At 43.6% G+C, this 18,059-nt stretch overlaps 1 protein-coding gene across 2 annotated transcripts in view; it reads right to left on the bottom strand.

Moving 5' to 3' along the window:
- The window catches only part of VAPB (VAMP associated protein B and C), a 56,629-nt gene that overhangs the window by 28,642 nt on the left and 9,928 nt on the right, over positions 1–18,059 (bottom strand). For both annotated transcript variants that reach the window (XM_059407300.1, XM_059407299.1), the window contains exon 2: positions 1,667–1,819. In XM_059407300.1, coding sequence (XP_059263283.1) covers positions 1,667–1,819 — 153 coding nt within the window. The remainder of the gene's footprint in view (positions 1–1,666; positions 1,820–18,059) is intronic.

Here is an 18,059-nt window from a genome sequence, read left to right as displayed (position 1 = left end):
TGAATAAATAAAATCTTAAAAAACATTCCTATGATGGGGGGAGGGATGAATCTTTCTGAAAGAGACACGCATTTATATTTCATACTGGAAAGTATACCTACACTGTACAACTGCCTGTTGAGGCCATTTTATTCAGAAATGATGTTGCTGCCCTCTTATTTACCATGAAAATTGGTAATCCTCATCTACTGACAACCTTGCTCAAATCTGATATGGGCAAAGAAATCAAGAGGAAAACCAAAGTCAGTAAAAGAAGGGAATAAAGATTTCAGGTGCCCTTGATTACAATAGCAAAATGGAAACCATATGGATCCAAGAGGCACAGAAATGCCAACCCCTCAGACCCCTTCCCTGAGCCAGCACACTGCCTTTAGTCTGGGCTTCGGAGCCAGACCCAGCGACCCCCATCCAGGCGGGGTCACTTGCCGGCTCTGTAAGCCCACAGCCACTGGTCTCCTCCTCAGTGCAAGGCAGGTAACGATGCATCCTCACAGGCCAAATGACAGAAACTACTGGAGATAATGCGTGTGCTGGTTCAGCATAAAGGACACCCTCGATGGAATCTGGCTCTCATGCTCCTGACTTCCTGAATAACAACCCAATTCAAGAGTCCTGATCAGCTCTCGCAGCCTCCGAGAGAAGCACACGGGGGAGAGCTGGTGAGGGAGCACCGTAATGAGAGAAACCAATGGATGTGGGGAGTAAGAATTTGCAGAAATGATCAGATAATGAAACACCTTATATCTTTCCAAAGAGATGAATCATTTTCTCTTACGTGTCAAATGAATAGCCAAATGCATCACAATCAAAATCTGTCATGGAAAAAGCCAGTCAGGTACCCATTTCAATGAGTAGTAGCTTCTAATGATGCAGAACCCTCTGTGACACACAGTCTCCTGATTTTTACAGGATAAACACACACTCCCCCACAGCTCCTCCACAAATACAAAAGGCATCTTGGATCCAGAAGTTCTAATGAGCTGAAAGTTTATTCCATTTCTAAAAAAAACATTGAAACTCAAACCCATCACTTACATCTCCTTAATTCTAAAATCCAATTCTCAATATGGGCACTTCACCAGCATCTTTTCAAAAGCTGGACTTTGGAAAATAGATGCATTCTCAGACAGAAAGGGGAAAACCCATCAGACGCGCACAGAACTTTCACCCTTGGATATATTCCTGTCTCCTCTGTCCTCACCTCCCTGAGCTTTCCACCACCAGTAAAGCGCAGTTACCAATCATTGGGAATGACATGAGCCTAATGTCAGAAACCATTTAGCTTAAATAAGAAAATAACTCCATTTAGCGTTCTACCACAAAGTAAAATTAAGTTTGTTTAGCCCTTTTTTATTTATTGCCAAAGGGCAGATTTAATTTCAAGGGAGTGAAAACCAAACTCATTCTGAAGCAAAGTCTGAAGTTACCACTTTACTTTTGCTTTAACTATCGAGGCGCAGAAGGCTGTAAGCATTAAACCAAAGAGGCATTAATAATGGAAACCAACAGAGGAGTGGGACCCACGAAACTTTTCAATCAGAGGGTGGGGGACAAGGGAGGCGTCTACTGTCTTATTTTGTTATACCAAATGCAAATTTTAAGAAATCTTACTGGCTCTAGGGGGCACTTTTTAGCCCCCTCCTTGGCCTCCAGCTCCAGGACTTACCAGACACGTTGACGGAGGCCCCCGCATCGATGATCCCACTGTTGGGTCTCACGCAGTACCTACGCGGTGCTGTGGTCTTCACTTTAAAACACACGTTTCGGTCTGTTGGGTTGCCGAGCTTTAGGTTGGTGGTGACGACATCGGTGAAGGGACCTGTGGAACGAGGCAGAGACTGACTGGACACCTTGTGAGGAAAGTTTAGAAGACTGACTGATTTACGTTCTGGGGTGGGGAGGGATACAGTATGGGGTTCGGGGGAGGTTGCTCCCTATCCCGGATGGGAGAAAGGCACTGACGTGAACGCACGAACAGCAGCATCAGAAGGTCACCATGCTCTCCCCACAGCACCGGGCTACCTAGGTCGGCGCTCGAATGCCCAGTCTTTCCTTGCAACCTCACAACTTCATGGTTATTGTCATTTTACCAATAAGAAAATGGAGGCTTGGGCAACCCTTTCAGGTCCCCTCCCTCTTCAGGAGCTTTAAACTATCTCTCAATAAACTATCTCTCAATAAACTATCTCTCAATAAACTATCGCTCAATAAACTATCGCTCAATAATTTCAAAAAAAGAAGAAGAAGGAGGAGGAGGAGGAAAGAAAGGGAGAAAAAAAAATTTAAAAGAAAACAGAGCCTCAAGAATATGTGTTTCTTGTCTAAGTACTCATGCTAGTTAGTGGTGGGTAGTTAGGAACTGAACCAGGCAGCCTGAATCTAAGACCAGTTCTTAACCTACATTTAATACTGATTTCCACAATAAGATAAACTCTACCAGGGAGAATCTGAAGGATTAAACTTAGGTCCCAAAATTATCAAGGGTAGAGGGTGCCAAGAGTAGCAGATGTAATAAAGACTTTGAGGTCTTAATGGTCTATAAACACAGAATCCACCCCCACCCCCCGCCAAGGAACACACAATATGGTATTGCTGCCATGGCGTTAACCAGAGCAAGTTCAGAGTCCTGCTAGGCAGCCCACACCTGAAACGTCACATTCGGTTTTATAACTATGCAGGCGACTGGAAAGACTGAAACAAAGCTCAGTGCCCTGAGGGTATTTTTTATTATTATTATTTATTCATTTTCTACTTTATTAGATTTTTTAATTAAAAAAGTAAAACACGCTTCTTAAAACAAGCCAAACAATAAGAGATGTATAAAGAGGAAGTTAATAAGCTTTCCCTTGTCCCCTGAGGTCTAACGGGGGAGATCTTCTCACATCATCTATGCTTTTACAAACAGCACACGCACGCACACACACACACACACACACACACACGAGGAGGGAGACAACAAATGGGATCACACTATTCAGGTTACTCTGAAACCTGCTTTTTTTCCACTTACCACTCTACTGTGGATACCTGACCACTAGATTTATTAAGGAGTCAGTGGGAGGGCTGACTATAAGACCTTCTAGGTCCTTTTCAACCTCTTTTCAAACTGACATCTTTTCAGCATGTAAATCAGTGGTATCTCTGTGTTTCCTCCACACAAGCGCTTTACTACTATCTCTACATTTACAAAGAAATAAGTGGCGGGGTGGGAAGGTCTGTGCTGCTATGTTCACAAACCAAGAAATACCTAATGTTGGTTCATCTGTTCCCTAAGGAAACCCAACAAAGACATTCAAATCTGCGCCTTGAAAGTTTTTCAACGAAACTCTAAGCTTCTTAAGGTAAAGATGATACCTTACCAGTTTTTGTATCTCCAGAATACATTGTCTCTCCAGGCACTGTGCCTGGCATCTAGTAGAGGTCTCAATGTGTGTATCTAGATAGATGACGATGACAGACAGACAGACAAGCAGGAAGGAAACTACCTGGTGGATAAGCAGTAGCAAAATTAAAATCTCACGCTACTTTCTCACCTTCAGAAGTGCTCAGAGTATAAAAAAAATCAATCTGATGTGGGTTTTACTTAAATATAAATTAAGAAATCAATAAAGATGCAAAGGAAGAAAGGAAAAAGGACTCAGTTCCAAAATCAAATAAACTACGACCAGTTCTGCCACAAAGCTGAGTCTGAATTCGTGAATTTGTTCCAATGTGATTGATGTGCATATTAGGGGGACAATCTGAGCATAAAACAAATTTCACATTTGCTTATGCATGATTTCATCTGCAAGAAATGCTAGGTGAACATGGAAAAGTGCATGCAGCTGAACCAAGCTGCCTAGAAATACACAAATTACACCCTCTACACACACCTCAACCCCCATGAGCTACCGCAGCTCCCTACGGGCGGGCAGCCACACGCCCCCACACCCAGCGTCACCACCTGCCCTCGTCCCCCACCGGACAGTGACCCACGAACGACACCTCCACAGGCGAACTTCACGTCTTCTTCAAGGTGAAGTGCCATGTTTACTGAAATACAACACTGTGTTTCCCCCCCATTTAATACGTGTAAAACCACAATCAGGTTCCTGTCTGTGCATGCAGAGGACCAACAAAGTTTATCGACAAAGTTTATGAACGTTGTGCGCTTATAAGTTCACCTCCCTCTTGCAAGCCCTACCGTGTTCATCACGCTATTTTATGTGGCCTGGTGATTTTTAGGAAAGCATATGTTGTTGCATTATAGCACAATCAACGGTACCACTGAGTCATCTATCGTATGAAGTTACTTACACTAGAATTTCTTCTCATTCCACAGGCAATGGCACCTTCAAGAATAACATGCCTAAAGAGAGTGTTTCCATTTGGTTATCCTTCTGGTAAGTCCTGCCTCTGGCCCTCTGGGATCCGGCATTTTGTAGGTGCAGTTGTAGCCAGATGTGGGTAAAAGCATCTTGGACAGTGCATCTCACCTACTGACGCCCATCACAAACGACCCTCTCACTACACTCCAAGTCATCTCCTTACTGAGAACCAAAAGCTTACCCAAGAGGGCAGGTACTCTGTGGCCTAAGAAGAGTTTCAGCTAAGATGAGGGTGAGCCACATGCTGACAACACTCCATCCTTGTATCAAGTTTTTGGCATCAAGGGAGAAACAGTATCCTTCGTGCTAAAATGGTGTTTGAGAGATTATGAAGGCAGCAGCTCCCTGTGACTCTACCCTTTTCCACTCTCCACAAAGCACACCGTCTGACTTACCTCCCAGGAAGACTCTTCACTTGCTGAAGAGTGGAGATCACTTCAGCAGTGGTAAAAGGAAAAAAAGAACAGCTAAACACAACTCTGATTTTCTGGGGTCAAAGACAGCAAACACACACACCCACACACACACACGCATGCACAAAGGCACACACACCACACATGTACACATTCTCTGGCCTTTACAGAACAACTACCAATCACAAGAACTCCACCTACGCACAACTCCAGCTCAAATAACTCTACACTGCTGGGACAAAAGAGAAGAAAACAGACAAACCATGTGTTTACACAAAGAGACACCTGAAAAGGGGTGGGCTTTCCCATGTAAGCCCTGGGAGCGGGGCCTGGGAGAGCAGGTACTTACCATTTGATGGAGATTTATAAAACTATTAGGCCTTAACGTTTTCCAGATATAAACTTAAAGTTATTAGTTTCAACAAAATTCTGTCTCAAGAACATGGAAGCATCTTCAGATCGGAATGCCAAGAATTCGTAATAGTCCACAACCACATCCAAAAAAATACAGATTTTCCTAAGGTGGTCTGAAGTATACTGAGCAGAAAATCAGGTTGTTGGCAAGATTTCACTGTGATGAGGTTGAAAATATTTACTTGTTTCCAACTCAGTTGGTAGTGCTCTTCCTCCTCGCCTCACCTCAAGAAGTTGGGGGTGGGGGTGCACCAAAATTAGGTGTTCTGTTCACCCCTTACACTGACCTGTTCTTCTAGGTATTCCCCCAAAATAAGCCAAATTTAACTGTAAATACTAAGTGGACTTTGGAAATCCCCCCCAATTAATTTATTACACAGTAATTTTAATAATGTTTGACATTTTGAATCACCAAAAAAAAAAAGTAGTCTAAATTATTAAAAGACAAACAATATTTGTAGTAATAAGCAGGATAAATAAATAACCCAGATTTCTCCCTCAACACTCAATCCTGGGCCTTTAAGTGTTTGGGATTTCTTGCACTTACACAGTTTTACATGGAAAAATCTAGAGGAAACTTACTGAAAACACATGCAAGTGAACTACAATGTTAAAACAGCGAAGTCTCATGAGTTAAAATCTAGACATTTTGTAAAAACAGGCCAGCCCTCTTCTCCCCACCCTGGGCAATGTACTCTAAGAATTTTATTGAAAATAAATTATATTCGATTTGAGTAATTATAGGAAATAAACCATGTTAGTGATCTCCTTTTCCCCTGTATTAATGAATTAGAATATACAAAAACCTCAATAAAAATGATGTAAGAGCTTATGGGCATCATTCTGATTTTTACTAGTCACTTTCATTTCATAAAACTGCCATTTCCATTAAAGCATTATGTAAAAAATGGGATTTTACTATACCAACATGCATATTTATCACCAATGAATTTAAACATTGCTTATAAAGTACAGAGTCAATTTTATAAATGAAATCTCCTTCAAAAGTTAGACTTTTTCCCTCCAAGAAATGAAAAAATGATTTGGAACCTCTAGAACCACAGCACATACTTTTAATCATTTTTCTTTCCAATTTTCTCTTCCTTATTTCAGATAATTTTTTTAAAAAACTAGGAACTAAGGATCTCAACTATGAAATGAAGGCCAAAAAAATGCAGCAATATGAACTTGGGAGAAATTGGGAATAGTCCTTAACATTTTAATTTTTTGCCTTAACAATTTGAGTAATATTCTTTATGCCCCATACTACACTACTCATCTTGAAAATTCTTGAGTTTGTAGCTGCTCACAAATAGCAACGACTAACTTGGGTATGGTCTTCCTGACATGCTCTAAATGGAATTTAGATAAAGCTAGTAAGCACAGTAAAAACTATTTTCTCCACCATGGCGTGACTTACTGTCATTCTGAAGTGTGTATTTTCAGACAGTAAGATCTGGAACTCACCTGTCTTAAAAGCAAAGAATACAGAGACTACAAAGCCAGCAGAAGTGAAAGGAGGAACAGTTAATTGATTCAGTCTTGCAAACATGGAGCCTTGGAATCATAAAGTGCTGGTTTAAAGGCCAAGGAGAGAAGGTCACAATCCAGCAAACTTCTCAACGGGAAGAGGTCAGGTTCCAAGTACTGCAAATGTCATCAAAAATGGCTGGATAAACTTACCAGGCAGGAAACACAAGAGCGCTTTGTAGAAAAAAGTATTCCATTAAATCCTTAAGCATTTCACCAATCTATGCACAGTGCAAGTATTGTACCTCTTTTCTGTAACCATTCATTAGTTCACTCAGAGACCCAGAGAGAAAAAGACCAACAACAGTCTTCCTTTCAGGAAATGCAAATAGGACTTTTACAAAAGAGGAAGTTAAGAGCTCAGGTCCCAGTGACTGTACAAGGTAAGAGGGAAAACTGCCAAGTGAGCTCAAAATTCCATCTTAGCCTTGCTCATCAGTGTGGCCTCAAGCACATCTTATCACCTCATGGCAGAAAGCAGGACAGAAGTTTTTACGGGGTAAATACATCATTTCATTTTTACTCAGCAATTCAGCTTAACTAGAATGAATAGAAACACACATACACTCATACAGAACAAGAAACTGTAAGACTCCCAGAAGATAACATGGAAGAAAGCTAGATGGCCTTGGGTTTGGTGGTGACTTTTCAGAGACAACACCAAAGGCACCATCCATGAAAGCAGCAACCCCAAGCTGGACTTCATTAAAATGAACATCTGCTTTGCAATGGGCACTGTCCAGAGAACAAGCAGACAAGCAGGCCACAGACCGGGAGGAAATATTTGCGGAAGATGTATCTGATAAAGGACTGTGATCCAAATATACAAAGAACTCTTAAAACTCGGTAAGAAAAGGAACAACACAAAAACATGCAGAAGATCTGAAGAGATACCTCACCAAAGAAGATATATAGATGGAAAATAAGATAAACGGGAAAAAAATACAAATGAAAAGATGTTCAACATACGTCAATTAGGAAACTGCACATTAAAGTAATAATGAAACAGTGAGATATCAACACACACCAAGAGGGCCAAAATCTGCAGCAGTGACACCCTCAAACACTGGCCAGGGTGTGGGGCAGCAGGAGTTCTCCTTCCTTCCTGCTGGGAATACAAAATGGCACAGCCACTATGGAACAGTCTGTCTGCTTCTTAAAAAAACAAAACTACACATACTCCTGCCACACAATCCAGCAACTGAACGCCTTGGTATTCACTAAAACGAGCCAAAAACTCGTGCACACAAAAGCCTGCACATCATCAGCGTTCACAGAAGCTTATTCATCCTTGTCAAACTTGGAAGAAACGAAGATGTCCTTCAGTAAGTGAATGGATAAATTTGTCCATCTAGACAATGGAATACTATTCTGTGCTAAAATGAGCTATCATACCATAATTCAGATATGGAGGAGTCTTAAATGCATATGACTAAGTGAAAGAAGCCAATCTGAAAAGGCTATATCCCGTATGATTTCAATTATATAACATTCCAGAATAGGCAAAACTATGGAAACTGAAAAAGACCAGTGGTTGCCCAGACTTGAGGGGAGAAAAAGGACTGAAGGGGTGGAGTACGGGGGACTGTCGCGGCAGTGAAACTCTTCTGTCGGATACTACAATGGCAGGCACATATCTCTGTATCTATTTGTCAAAACCCACAGGACGGACAACACCAAGACTGACCTAAGGCAGACTATGGACTTCGGGGGATAATGATGTTATTTACACAGGCTTATTATCAGTTTTAAGAGATGCACCTCTCCGCTGCTGAATGCTGACAGTGGGGAAGGCCGGGCCCCTATGGAGGCTGGGGTATATGGGATCTCTACCTTCTGCTTAATTTTGCTGTGAACTTGAAACTGCTTTAAAAGACAGAGCTTTTTTTTTTTTTTCCCCAAAAAATAGGAGAAAAAAAATATTTGGACTTTGTATTAGTAAGTTCTGGTAGCACCCCCAACATTTCTGATACTAAACATTAATTCTGAAGTATTTATGTATTTTATACATGTAAACATAATATATATATATACACACACACATACATATACATGAAGAAAGATGCTTTGCTTTGCAAAGAAATTGCTTTTTTTCCTTTATCTGGAGTTCATGAAATTCTGGTGTTAGAAATAAATACACATCCTTCGTTTGTAATATGTTCTTCACATGGTTACAATACTCTGAAACTCAAAACTATATGTGTTACCAAATAACTTATATACCAAATTGATACATAATCTATCATGTCTCAGCTTTCCAGATAGAAACGTCAAGTTAGTAGCTCCACAATAGCTTTTCTCCCTCTGCATAAAAAGAGCTGCATTCCTTTATATTTTTGCAAACACAATTTAGGTACAGCATCTCTCCTTTCTTCAACACTTCCAAAAAATAACTTAACCATATTTCACTTCAATTCTGAAAAGAGTACCTTCTGGGAAAGTAATAATCTGTCTCTAGCACCCTAGGACTAATGATGACAATAAAATCACGCTGGAGGTATCAATACAACAGATCCTGTGCGTGGGAAAAGTATATAGGAAAGGGAGAAGCGGACACCATGAGTCAAGTCTGTTGGATATCTCACAGATGTCTTTACAATTTATCCCTGGGCAGGCTATTTCCATTACAGTATCCTCCTGCTTTTCCTAACCATCTGCAATGCACCAATCCTCACATTTTTTCCCCTTGTTTATGTAAGTGTTCCCCTTCCAAAACTGAAACTCCACGAAAACAGACATTTCTGTCCCTCTTGTTCACTACTAATCATGAGCGTCTAGAATTCTTCCAGACACAAAGCAAAATACTCAGTGAATTTTCTGAATGAATGAATGAATGGCCATACCGTGATCCTAGCTATTTCAAGCAAAGGTTTTACTCTTCATGCGCATCTCCCCTGTATGCACAACCAGGGCGCCAGGGGAATGGAGGCCTGAGACTGCTGCCGCCCCCTCCCCAGCACTCTCACCCTTTCTACCTTCAGCACAGGACTTCAGTCACCTGACACCTCATAGGTTCCTCTCCTGCTGCCCCCCCTAGAGTAAACCCGCATGTGAGAGGAAGCTGTGCCTGTCCTGTTCATCACTGGAGGCCCTGAGCCCACAACACTCAACCCTAAGCAGTAAAGGGGCTCAGTAAGTGTGTACAGCGTCAATGAATGCCAGACTTCCTTAGAGGCAACTCAACTCTGATTCTGGCACATTTCCTGTAAACAGATGCTTACTCCATTACTGGGATCTGAAGTCATGATAAACTCATGCTGTTCATATACAGGCTGAAGGTATTAAAAATGTTCACTTGAGTCAATAATATTTTCATCATTACTATTCTATGATAATTTTGTTTAAAGTCGTCCCCCTCTAAAAAAATGAAAAAAACATCACAGTAACAGACAGTCAAAGAGGGTGAGCTCTTAAATAACAATGAATTCAAGAGTAAGGACACTGGGAGAAGTTGTTGTGGTTTTTTTTTTAAAATCTATTTTCTTGATTGAATTGTTAGCTCACACATTAGATCAATGCTTTAGAAACAAAAATAAACCTTTGCAACCAATGTGTTTTTAATGGCAGACATTGGATTCCAATATTTCAACAGAAACCCTAACTGCGTACCTCTATTTTGAAATAACAGCACATAAAGAACCCTACGTAGACACATCCTGTTCCTGAAGAAATCTTAGAATGCAAAGTGCTCTCAATTAATAAAATAATCTTTAAATTAATAAAGTAAATAAAATACCCACAGGAGACAGACACGTCATACCCATTACTGGAGCAGGAGAATCAACACCAGGAACACTCACTGGTGATCCCAAAGGCGCACCAGAAGCCAGCGCCACCGACACAGACTCTACCAAGCTTTCAGGCTGTTTATTCAACTCTTGAGTCTTCTAGCTCCTTTGGAGCAGAAAGAAATAAAAGTCAGTCAGCCACCAACTCCATGGGTGAGAAAGCTAGACCACAAAGCACTCTACTGTACTCTGAGAATTCAATAGACAGCAGTACTGTGCACGGCCTAAGGTCAAACGCAGGAAAGCTACCCGAAAAAGACACAGCTGGAAACAAGGAAGCGCTTTGAACTGAAAGCTCTTTGTAGCTTGTGTTAACAGATAAGCACTTATTATTTGGACTACACAAAGAAATTATTGTTCAAAACAAATATGCCATATTCTTACGAAGGAATACTATACAATTGAAAAGAATTAGCCAGACCTTTATTTCTACAGGAGATGGGTCTCAAACGCATGTTACGGGACACGTAGGCTCTAACAGCGCACGAAGTCTAACAACAGTGGAAGCGGTTCCCCCCGAACCCTCTGGGGAGTGAAGGAAAGAGGAGGGTGAATGGGCAGACATGCCTTCACATTCTTAGTGCAATGTACTTATTAAAGAAAGATTTAAAACAAGTTTAACAAAATTATTAACATCCAGTAATTCTGTATTTGGGTATTTATTATATTATCTGTATTTTTCTGCACTTAAGTGTTTTCCCACATAAAGAAAGCTACCTGTAGCTGATGTCAGACCCAGGCAATGTCTGAGGTCATTTTCTTAACCAGAATGCCCTGTATATATATTAAAATACTGGAATCCTGAATTGTGGAGTTGTTAAAGCCAGTACAGCTACATCAACAGCCTTTCTTGTGTAATTTATAAAAACCAAGGCTATCATTCAAAAACATGTTTAAAGTAACAGTGGTCTCATTAATTTAAGACAAAAACCCAAAACTAAAATTTTTGACAGTCTATTTTAGAACTGTGAAGACTAGAAGTCTTTACCCCTCTAGAGAGAAACACTATGGCTACTTTTCTTTAATGCAATACGTTTTTTTCTAAATAGAAAAATAGCTACGAGTACTACGGAGGGGCTAAAACTGCATAACCCTATCTATACTCAGCACTAGACAGAGTCAACACCTGACTAGTATGAATTTCATCTTTCAGTTCTAAAAGCATCTTGTACCATTTAGTAACCTGAATTTTTTCAATGCACAATCTTTTTTTTCTTTTAAGATATTACTTATTTATTTGACATGCAGAGAAAGATCACAAGTAGGCAGAAAGGCAGGCAGAGAGAGAGGGGAAGCAAGCTCCCCCCTGAGCAGAGAGCCCAACGCAGGACTCGATCCCAGGACCCTGAGATCATGACCCGAGCCGAAAGCAGAGGCTTTAACCCACTGTGCCACCCAGGTGCCCTTCAATGCACAATCCAAATAAAATCCCACCTAGACAGGAAAGTGGCAAAACAGGGCTCATTTTTTTTCCACACAAAGCAAGATGAGTCAAGACAGACATTATGCCCAAGTGAGGGGTACGAGCAGTTAACACAGCAAGGGGTCCCGGTTCCTCATGGTTGTAGCTGCGGCTTTAACTTGACTGAGTTACAAACTAGCAGCTCAAGTTAAGGACATAAGGTCAGTAGAAGTAAAAACTGCCCCCAAATGTTCAATCTTTAGTGAGGATGAAGGCACATGAAAAGCTTCCACATCAAAATCTACACATCCCAATTCACAGCAGACACACGGAGTGAAGCAGAACGCGTTTCGCATTCTGCTCCTCTATGGTTCCCCTACATTTTCAGGTTGTGAACAGCAAGGAAGAGCAGAATGTGGTTTATCGGTCAGTATGTAATCTGCTCTGGTTTCCTTTTCAATAGAGAACCTAAGTGGCTATATCAGTGAAAAGAGAGTCTCAACCAGGTCAGCAGCTTAAACAAATTCAACCAGGGACCAAGGAGAAAGGCTGTGAGAGATGAAAAATATCTTCCATTTCCCTCTTTTTCTGCCTTTAGAAATCATACTCATTCTCCAAAGTTCTGCTCAAACGCCTTTTTTGGAAAGGCTTACCTAATCTCTCAATTAAAAAAAAGTATTCCCTCTAATACTGTATCCTAACAGGCTAATGGTAACCAAATATATATCCGTGCCTGGTCCTTCCTCTTCCATAATCATGGCTTGCAGGTGTATTAAACATCTGAAGCCCCAGCAACACTCTTAGATCCCACTCCCCTTCCCCAAACCCACAATTCCCATCTCAGGAAAAGGAACCACCACTCACTAAGGTGCTTGGGCCAAAAGCAGTTACCCTAGACTCCTCTCTTCCTTCCCCACTCCACACCTACCTTCAGAAGAGATCTGGAATCAGAGCACTTCTCACCACATTCTCTCCACCGCCGCAGTCTCTCGCACACTCTGGGCCTAGACTTGCAGTAGCCTTACAGCGTGCACACATACCATTACCCACGCATCTCACACCTCTCAGAGCCTACTCTCCCTAAACCCACACCGTGGTCTTTTAAAAAGGGACTCCTGCTCTGAATCTTCCATGGCTTCTTATCGCACAACAAAATCCCAAGTCTGTCCTGTGGCTGGCCCACCAGGAAAATTCCTTCTGAGTCCATCTCCTGAACTACTCCATCACTCCTCCACAGGCTCAACGATCTTGTTGGTCCCTGAACACACCAACTCTATGCCACCTTGAGGCCTGGCACCTGTCCCTCCCTGCCTGGGATGCTCTTCCCCCAAATGTGTGTATGGCTTGCACACTCATTCGATACAGGTCTCAGTTCAAAGATCACCTTCTCAGGGACAACGGCCTTCTCTAATCACCCTCTTTAATACAGAACCGCCAAACCCCTCTACGCTGTGCCCAATACCTACCCTCCCCTTCCACTGTCCCGTTGGCCAGCACCATGTTATATATATTTCCTGGTTTTTTATTATCCATGTTATATATATTTCCTGGTTTTTTATTTCGTGCCATCTTCTCCCCCAGGAGATGAGCTCAGTAAGGCAAAGGTTTTTTCAGTTTTTCACCTTGGTCTCTCAAGTATCCAGAAGAGTACTGGAGCACACTGCCGGCATTCCATAAGTAACTGATGAATGAACTGTCCAGGTGCTGTGCTAAGCCCTCCAGCTACAGAGATGACTCCAGGACCCATCCAGAATTAAGAAATAAGAATCTGGGATTGAGGCTCTAAGATGATATATTTTGGGAAGAAAAAGAAGAGAGAGAGAGAGAGAAATTACCAAAGATAGTGACATTCGCTAACATTTAATCGTGCCAGGTCTGGGACGCCTGGCTCGCTCAGTCAGTGCAGCATATGACTCTTGATCTCAGAGGCATGAGTTTGAGCCTCATGTTGTGGGTAGAGACTACACAAATGAAAGTGAAAAACAAAATCTTTTTAAAAATTGTGCCAGATCTTCTATTCTAAGCACTTCACATGTGTTAACTCATTTAACGCTAACATGTCCCATAGTGAAGACTGTGAGGCACAGAGAAGTTTCAGACTTTATCCAAGGTCACGTGACTTTCAGGTCACGGGTCCAGGATTCACATCCAACCAGTCTGACCCCGAGCTCAGCTCTGAACTGGCGGGCTACACACTACCTCTTCATTGTACTGAATGCTGCATTAAAATGAATACAGAATGCTTTGTGTCAAACAGGAGGGCAGGGAGGGTGGGGGCCTGAACACTGAAGGAAGTCCTGGAGTCTGAAAAGATGAAGGAGCGCCTTTTGAGCTGCAGGGAAGCCCCGTTGAGAGCTTCATGTGGTGTGTGTGGTGTGATCAAAGTGGGGCCTTCACAGGGGACATCACAGGGGCACAGAGAGATACTAGGGAAGTGAATGAAGCTGAAAAATGCACAGAAGCATGAGGAAATGAAAGGAAAAATATTAAAAATAGTTCTAGGAAGATAGGTGTGAGATTAAAAAAAACAAAAACAGGTCTCTCTTTTCCGACGTGGGTTCTGAAAACAGCCATTGCCTCCACAGCACTGACCACATGTAGTAAAAACCAGAAACAAGACATATTTGCACATGCCTTTCTTACTCTAAACAGCTTATAAATACTACAGTCGTTTAAGATGGAAAACGAAAGTTGACACTGTTTAAAAAAGAAAAAGTGTGGCCCAATTTTGAAAGGCTTTGATCCTGGCCTAGGAATTCTGAACGCTAACCTGTAAGATCTAGGAAGCCAATGGATGCTTTAAAATAAAGAAATGACATGATCAAACTTCTGTTTTAGAAAAACAGCTCTGAATATTGTACACAGGAGATCCTGAAAGGCGGGGGAAGAAGGCAGGAGCAGAAACGGGCAGGGAGACGGGCAGTGACCGTGACAGGGCCTACCTGCAGGACAGGGCAGTGGGGATAAAAGCAGCCCAGGGGTGCAGAGGGTACCGAGGTGCAGAAGGGGGAGTGAGAGATGAGTCTGGGTCTTCCGGACAACCGAGCACAGAGCAAGGGCCATTCCCAAGATAGAAAAGGCACATTCCGTGGGAACTGAGGATGAATCCTGGAGCAGTATGGACAATGCGGAGTCTGAGGTGCTTTCATGACAACCAGACAGGCAGGGATCAAAAGACCTGCTCAGAGATACAGACTTGGAAATTCTCTCTGCAGAAGTGACAGCTGAAGGCACTGTGAGTGAGAAACCGTGAAGAGAATGGCACTTCAATGGGGAAGACGGAGGACAGAGCCTAGGCAATGTCAACACCCAATAAAATAAATGATAAAGAGGTGGGCAGTTCACCAGGGGAGTCAACAGTAAGTGTCGCAGACAGAAACCCGCTGAACTACGAATGGTGTCCGCGGAGGGTGAGGCCTGAGAACTCCAAGGACAGTGAAGATGTAAACCAGTAACTGAGACTCACTGTTTCCAGAAACGTAGTTGTGATGGAAGACTGGGCATTCCCTTCAGTGGGGGAAGGTCTAGGGGCATGCGGTTTCTTTTCAGGAAGGGGAAACCAGTCTATCTGTAGGCACAGGGCGGGAGTGAAGCAGAAGAGAAATCTGAGACCCCACCGCAGGCTGACTAGTGGAGCGAGATACCGTATGTGATGGGAAAGGAATGGGTCAAGAACGCAGGGTGAGAAGCCGGTCTGGCTCCGAAACAGGAGGCACGGATGGGTGAGAAGAGAAGTCTGCAGCAGAGAGCCAAGTGCCCGCGGGGTAGAAAACCCTTACGTATTTCCAAGTGGAAGGCGCTGTGTCCACATGGATCAGCTGTTCCCGCTGTCCTGTGGGTCTCCGTTCCTCTCCACACAGAGTCCCCGCCTCTCTTTTCCACTTCCCTCCTCACTCAGTCTTCTTCCACCCAGACACTATGAATGACCGGAGACTCTGCCATGTGCCATGCACAGTGCAAGGCACGGGAATCTGGGGACAAAAGACATGGTCCAAAAAAGGCAAAGGTCTTCTTGATTAATGAGGAAGGGAGTCAAGAAAGCAACCACGGGCACCTGGGTGGCTCAGTGGGTTAAGCCTCAGCCTTAGGCTCAGGTCATGATCTCAGGGTCCTGGGATCGAGTCCCACATCGGGCTCTCTGCTCAGCGGGGAGCCTGCTTCCTCCTCTCTCTCTCTCTGCCTGCCTCTCTGCCTATTTGTGGTCTCTGTCTGTCGAATAAATAAATAAAAATTTAAAAAATCTTATTAAAAAAAAAAAGAAACCAACCACACCTTACTAAGAAAGGTGAGGCGGTATGGACCCAGACACATGAGAGTGGAGAGAGCAACAGGACATCGACCTCAAGAACTGAATGAAGCGGGGTTGAGCCCTGAAGGGAAGTGGGAGGAGCAGCAGACAGGAGGAGGAACACACTTGTTCTATGTGGCGGACACCTCTACGCAACACTAGGACTAGGAAGGAAGAAAGGCTGGAACACGGGCGAAGCAAAGACGATGCTGGTGATCAAAGGCAACAGGCACAAGTGATTTTCCAGGTCTTGTTTAAAAATTCAAACTTCAGGGGCACCTGGCCAGCTCAGTCAGTGGAGTACACAACTCTTGACCACACACAGGATTGTAGGTCCCAGCCCCACGTTGGGTGTAGAGTTTACTTAAAAATAAAATCTTAAAAAAAAATTTTGTTAGGGGCGCCTGGGTGGCTCCGTTGGTTGAGCATCTGGATGGTTTCAGCTCAGCTCATGATCACAGGGTTGTGGGATCGAGCCCGGGATCGAGCATTGGGCTCTGTGCTCAGCGGGGAGTCTGCTTCTCTCTCTCCATCGGCCCTTCCCCCCACTTCTTCTCTCCCCTCCTCTCTCTCTAAAATAAATAAATAAATCTTTAAAAAAATTTAAACTTCTTTGACAATGGAGAGACATTTAACGATTTTAAGCAAGCAAGAGCTGAGCTCAGATTTGCATATTTGAAACTCGTTGTTATGGAGAGAAGAGAGAGGACTCACACAGCAAGGCCAGTCAAGAGGCTATTACAGTCATCCAGGGGGAAATGAGGCAGCCACAGAGGGGACAGGGAAGAAGGGGCAGATTTGAGTCACGGGCTCTCTGAGTCACTGAACTGGTCCACTGTGTGGCCGTGGGCCCTGCTCACAGAGACGCTGCGGAAGAGACGGGAAGGGGAAAAGCGAAGGGAGCGGGGAGGGCGCTACGGGGCCTGCTGCACTTGAGGGCCCCACAGCCCTGTGTATGGGCTCGGGCCAGGCCTGGGGTCATCTGTAAATGCCAGCAGAAGAGACCCCCAACGGGGAAAAGTGAAGACAGAGGGAGGGAACCTGAGAAAGAAAAGTGAGGAGAGGCAGAGAAGGAAACCCTGTAGCCCTCTGCACTACCAAAGGACTCCCTGAGGGGTGGGCGAAAGGGGCCAGCAAGGCAGAGAGAGCCCCCACGGACGAGGGATGGGACGGAAAAGCATCAGAGGCGGGGTAGCACCAGTCAGCGCCACAGGGTGCCCGGAAGCCAGGGACACGGAGACAGACGACAGGCGTGAGCGCTCCGTGGTAAGGAGGGTCGTAGGCACCAACAGCAGGAGCCAGGGGTGGGTCAGAAGAGGTAGGAAGAGTGCGATCTCCAGAAGCCTGTCCGGACCCGAGGGAACGAGAAGGGAGTGTGGAGAGAGGGCAATCAGGACTCCGGAAGCAGTCCAAGGTCAGAGGCTTACTGATGACCGCTGACTGGCCGGGCTCTGCGCTCAGGGCCAGCGAGCGGGATATGTACAGAAAAAAAAGAAATGATCTTGCTTTGAAGGGAAAAGGCAGCACAGGCAGTCATTTAACACCTAGTGACAATATAAAATAAGACGACTCAAATGAACGTTGGAAGTTTTCTCAGGACTTCTCTAAATTACCTCTCATGTTCTTTCCACCTCTGCTGTTCTGAGTGAGATTAGAGGTCAGCTAGACACCCACGGTAACTGTGATCCTTCTGTCCCCAAATCACAGGAGGAAGTTCTGAATGAGGACACCTGCAGATTCTCTAAGGAGTGATTCATGGCTTTCCTTCATCCAATTAGTAAAGCAGCGTCTGACTTTAAAAAGGTCAAAAAGCACGGATCTAGATCTCCGAGCAGCCCAGCAGGATACATTTATACG

This window comes from Mustela nigripes, chromosome 7 (assembly GCF_022355385.1).
Source record: "Mustela nigripes isolate SB6536 chromosome 7, MUSNIG.SB6536, whole genome shotgun sequence".
NCBI classification, from domain to species: Eukaryota; Metazoa; Chordata; class Mammalia; order Carnivora; family Mustelidae; genus Mustela; species Mustela nigripes.
Note: the sequence above shows the minus strand (reverse complement) of the source record. Positions and strands in the feature narration are given on the sequence as shown.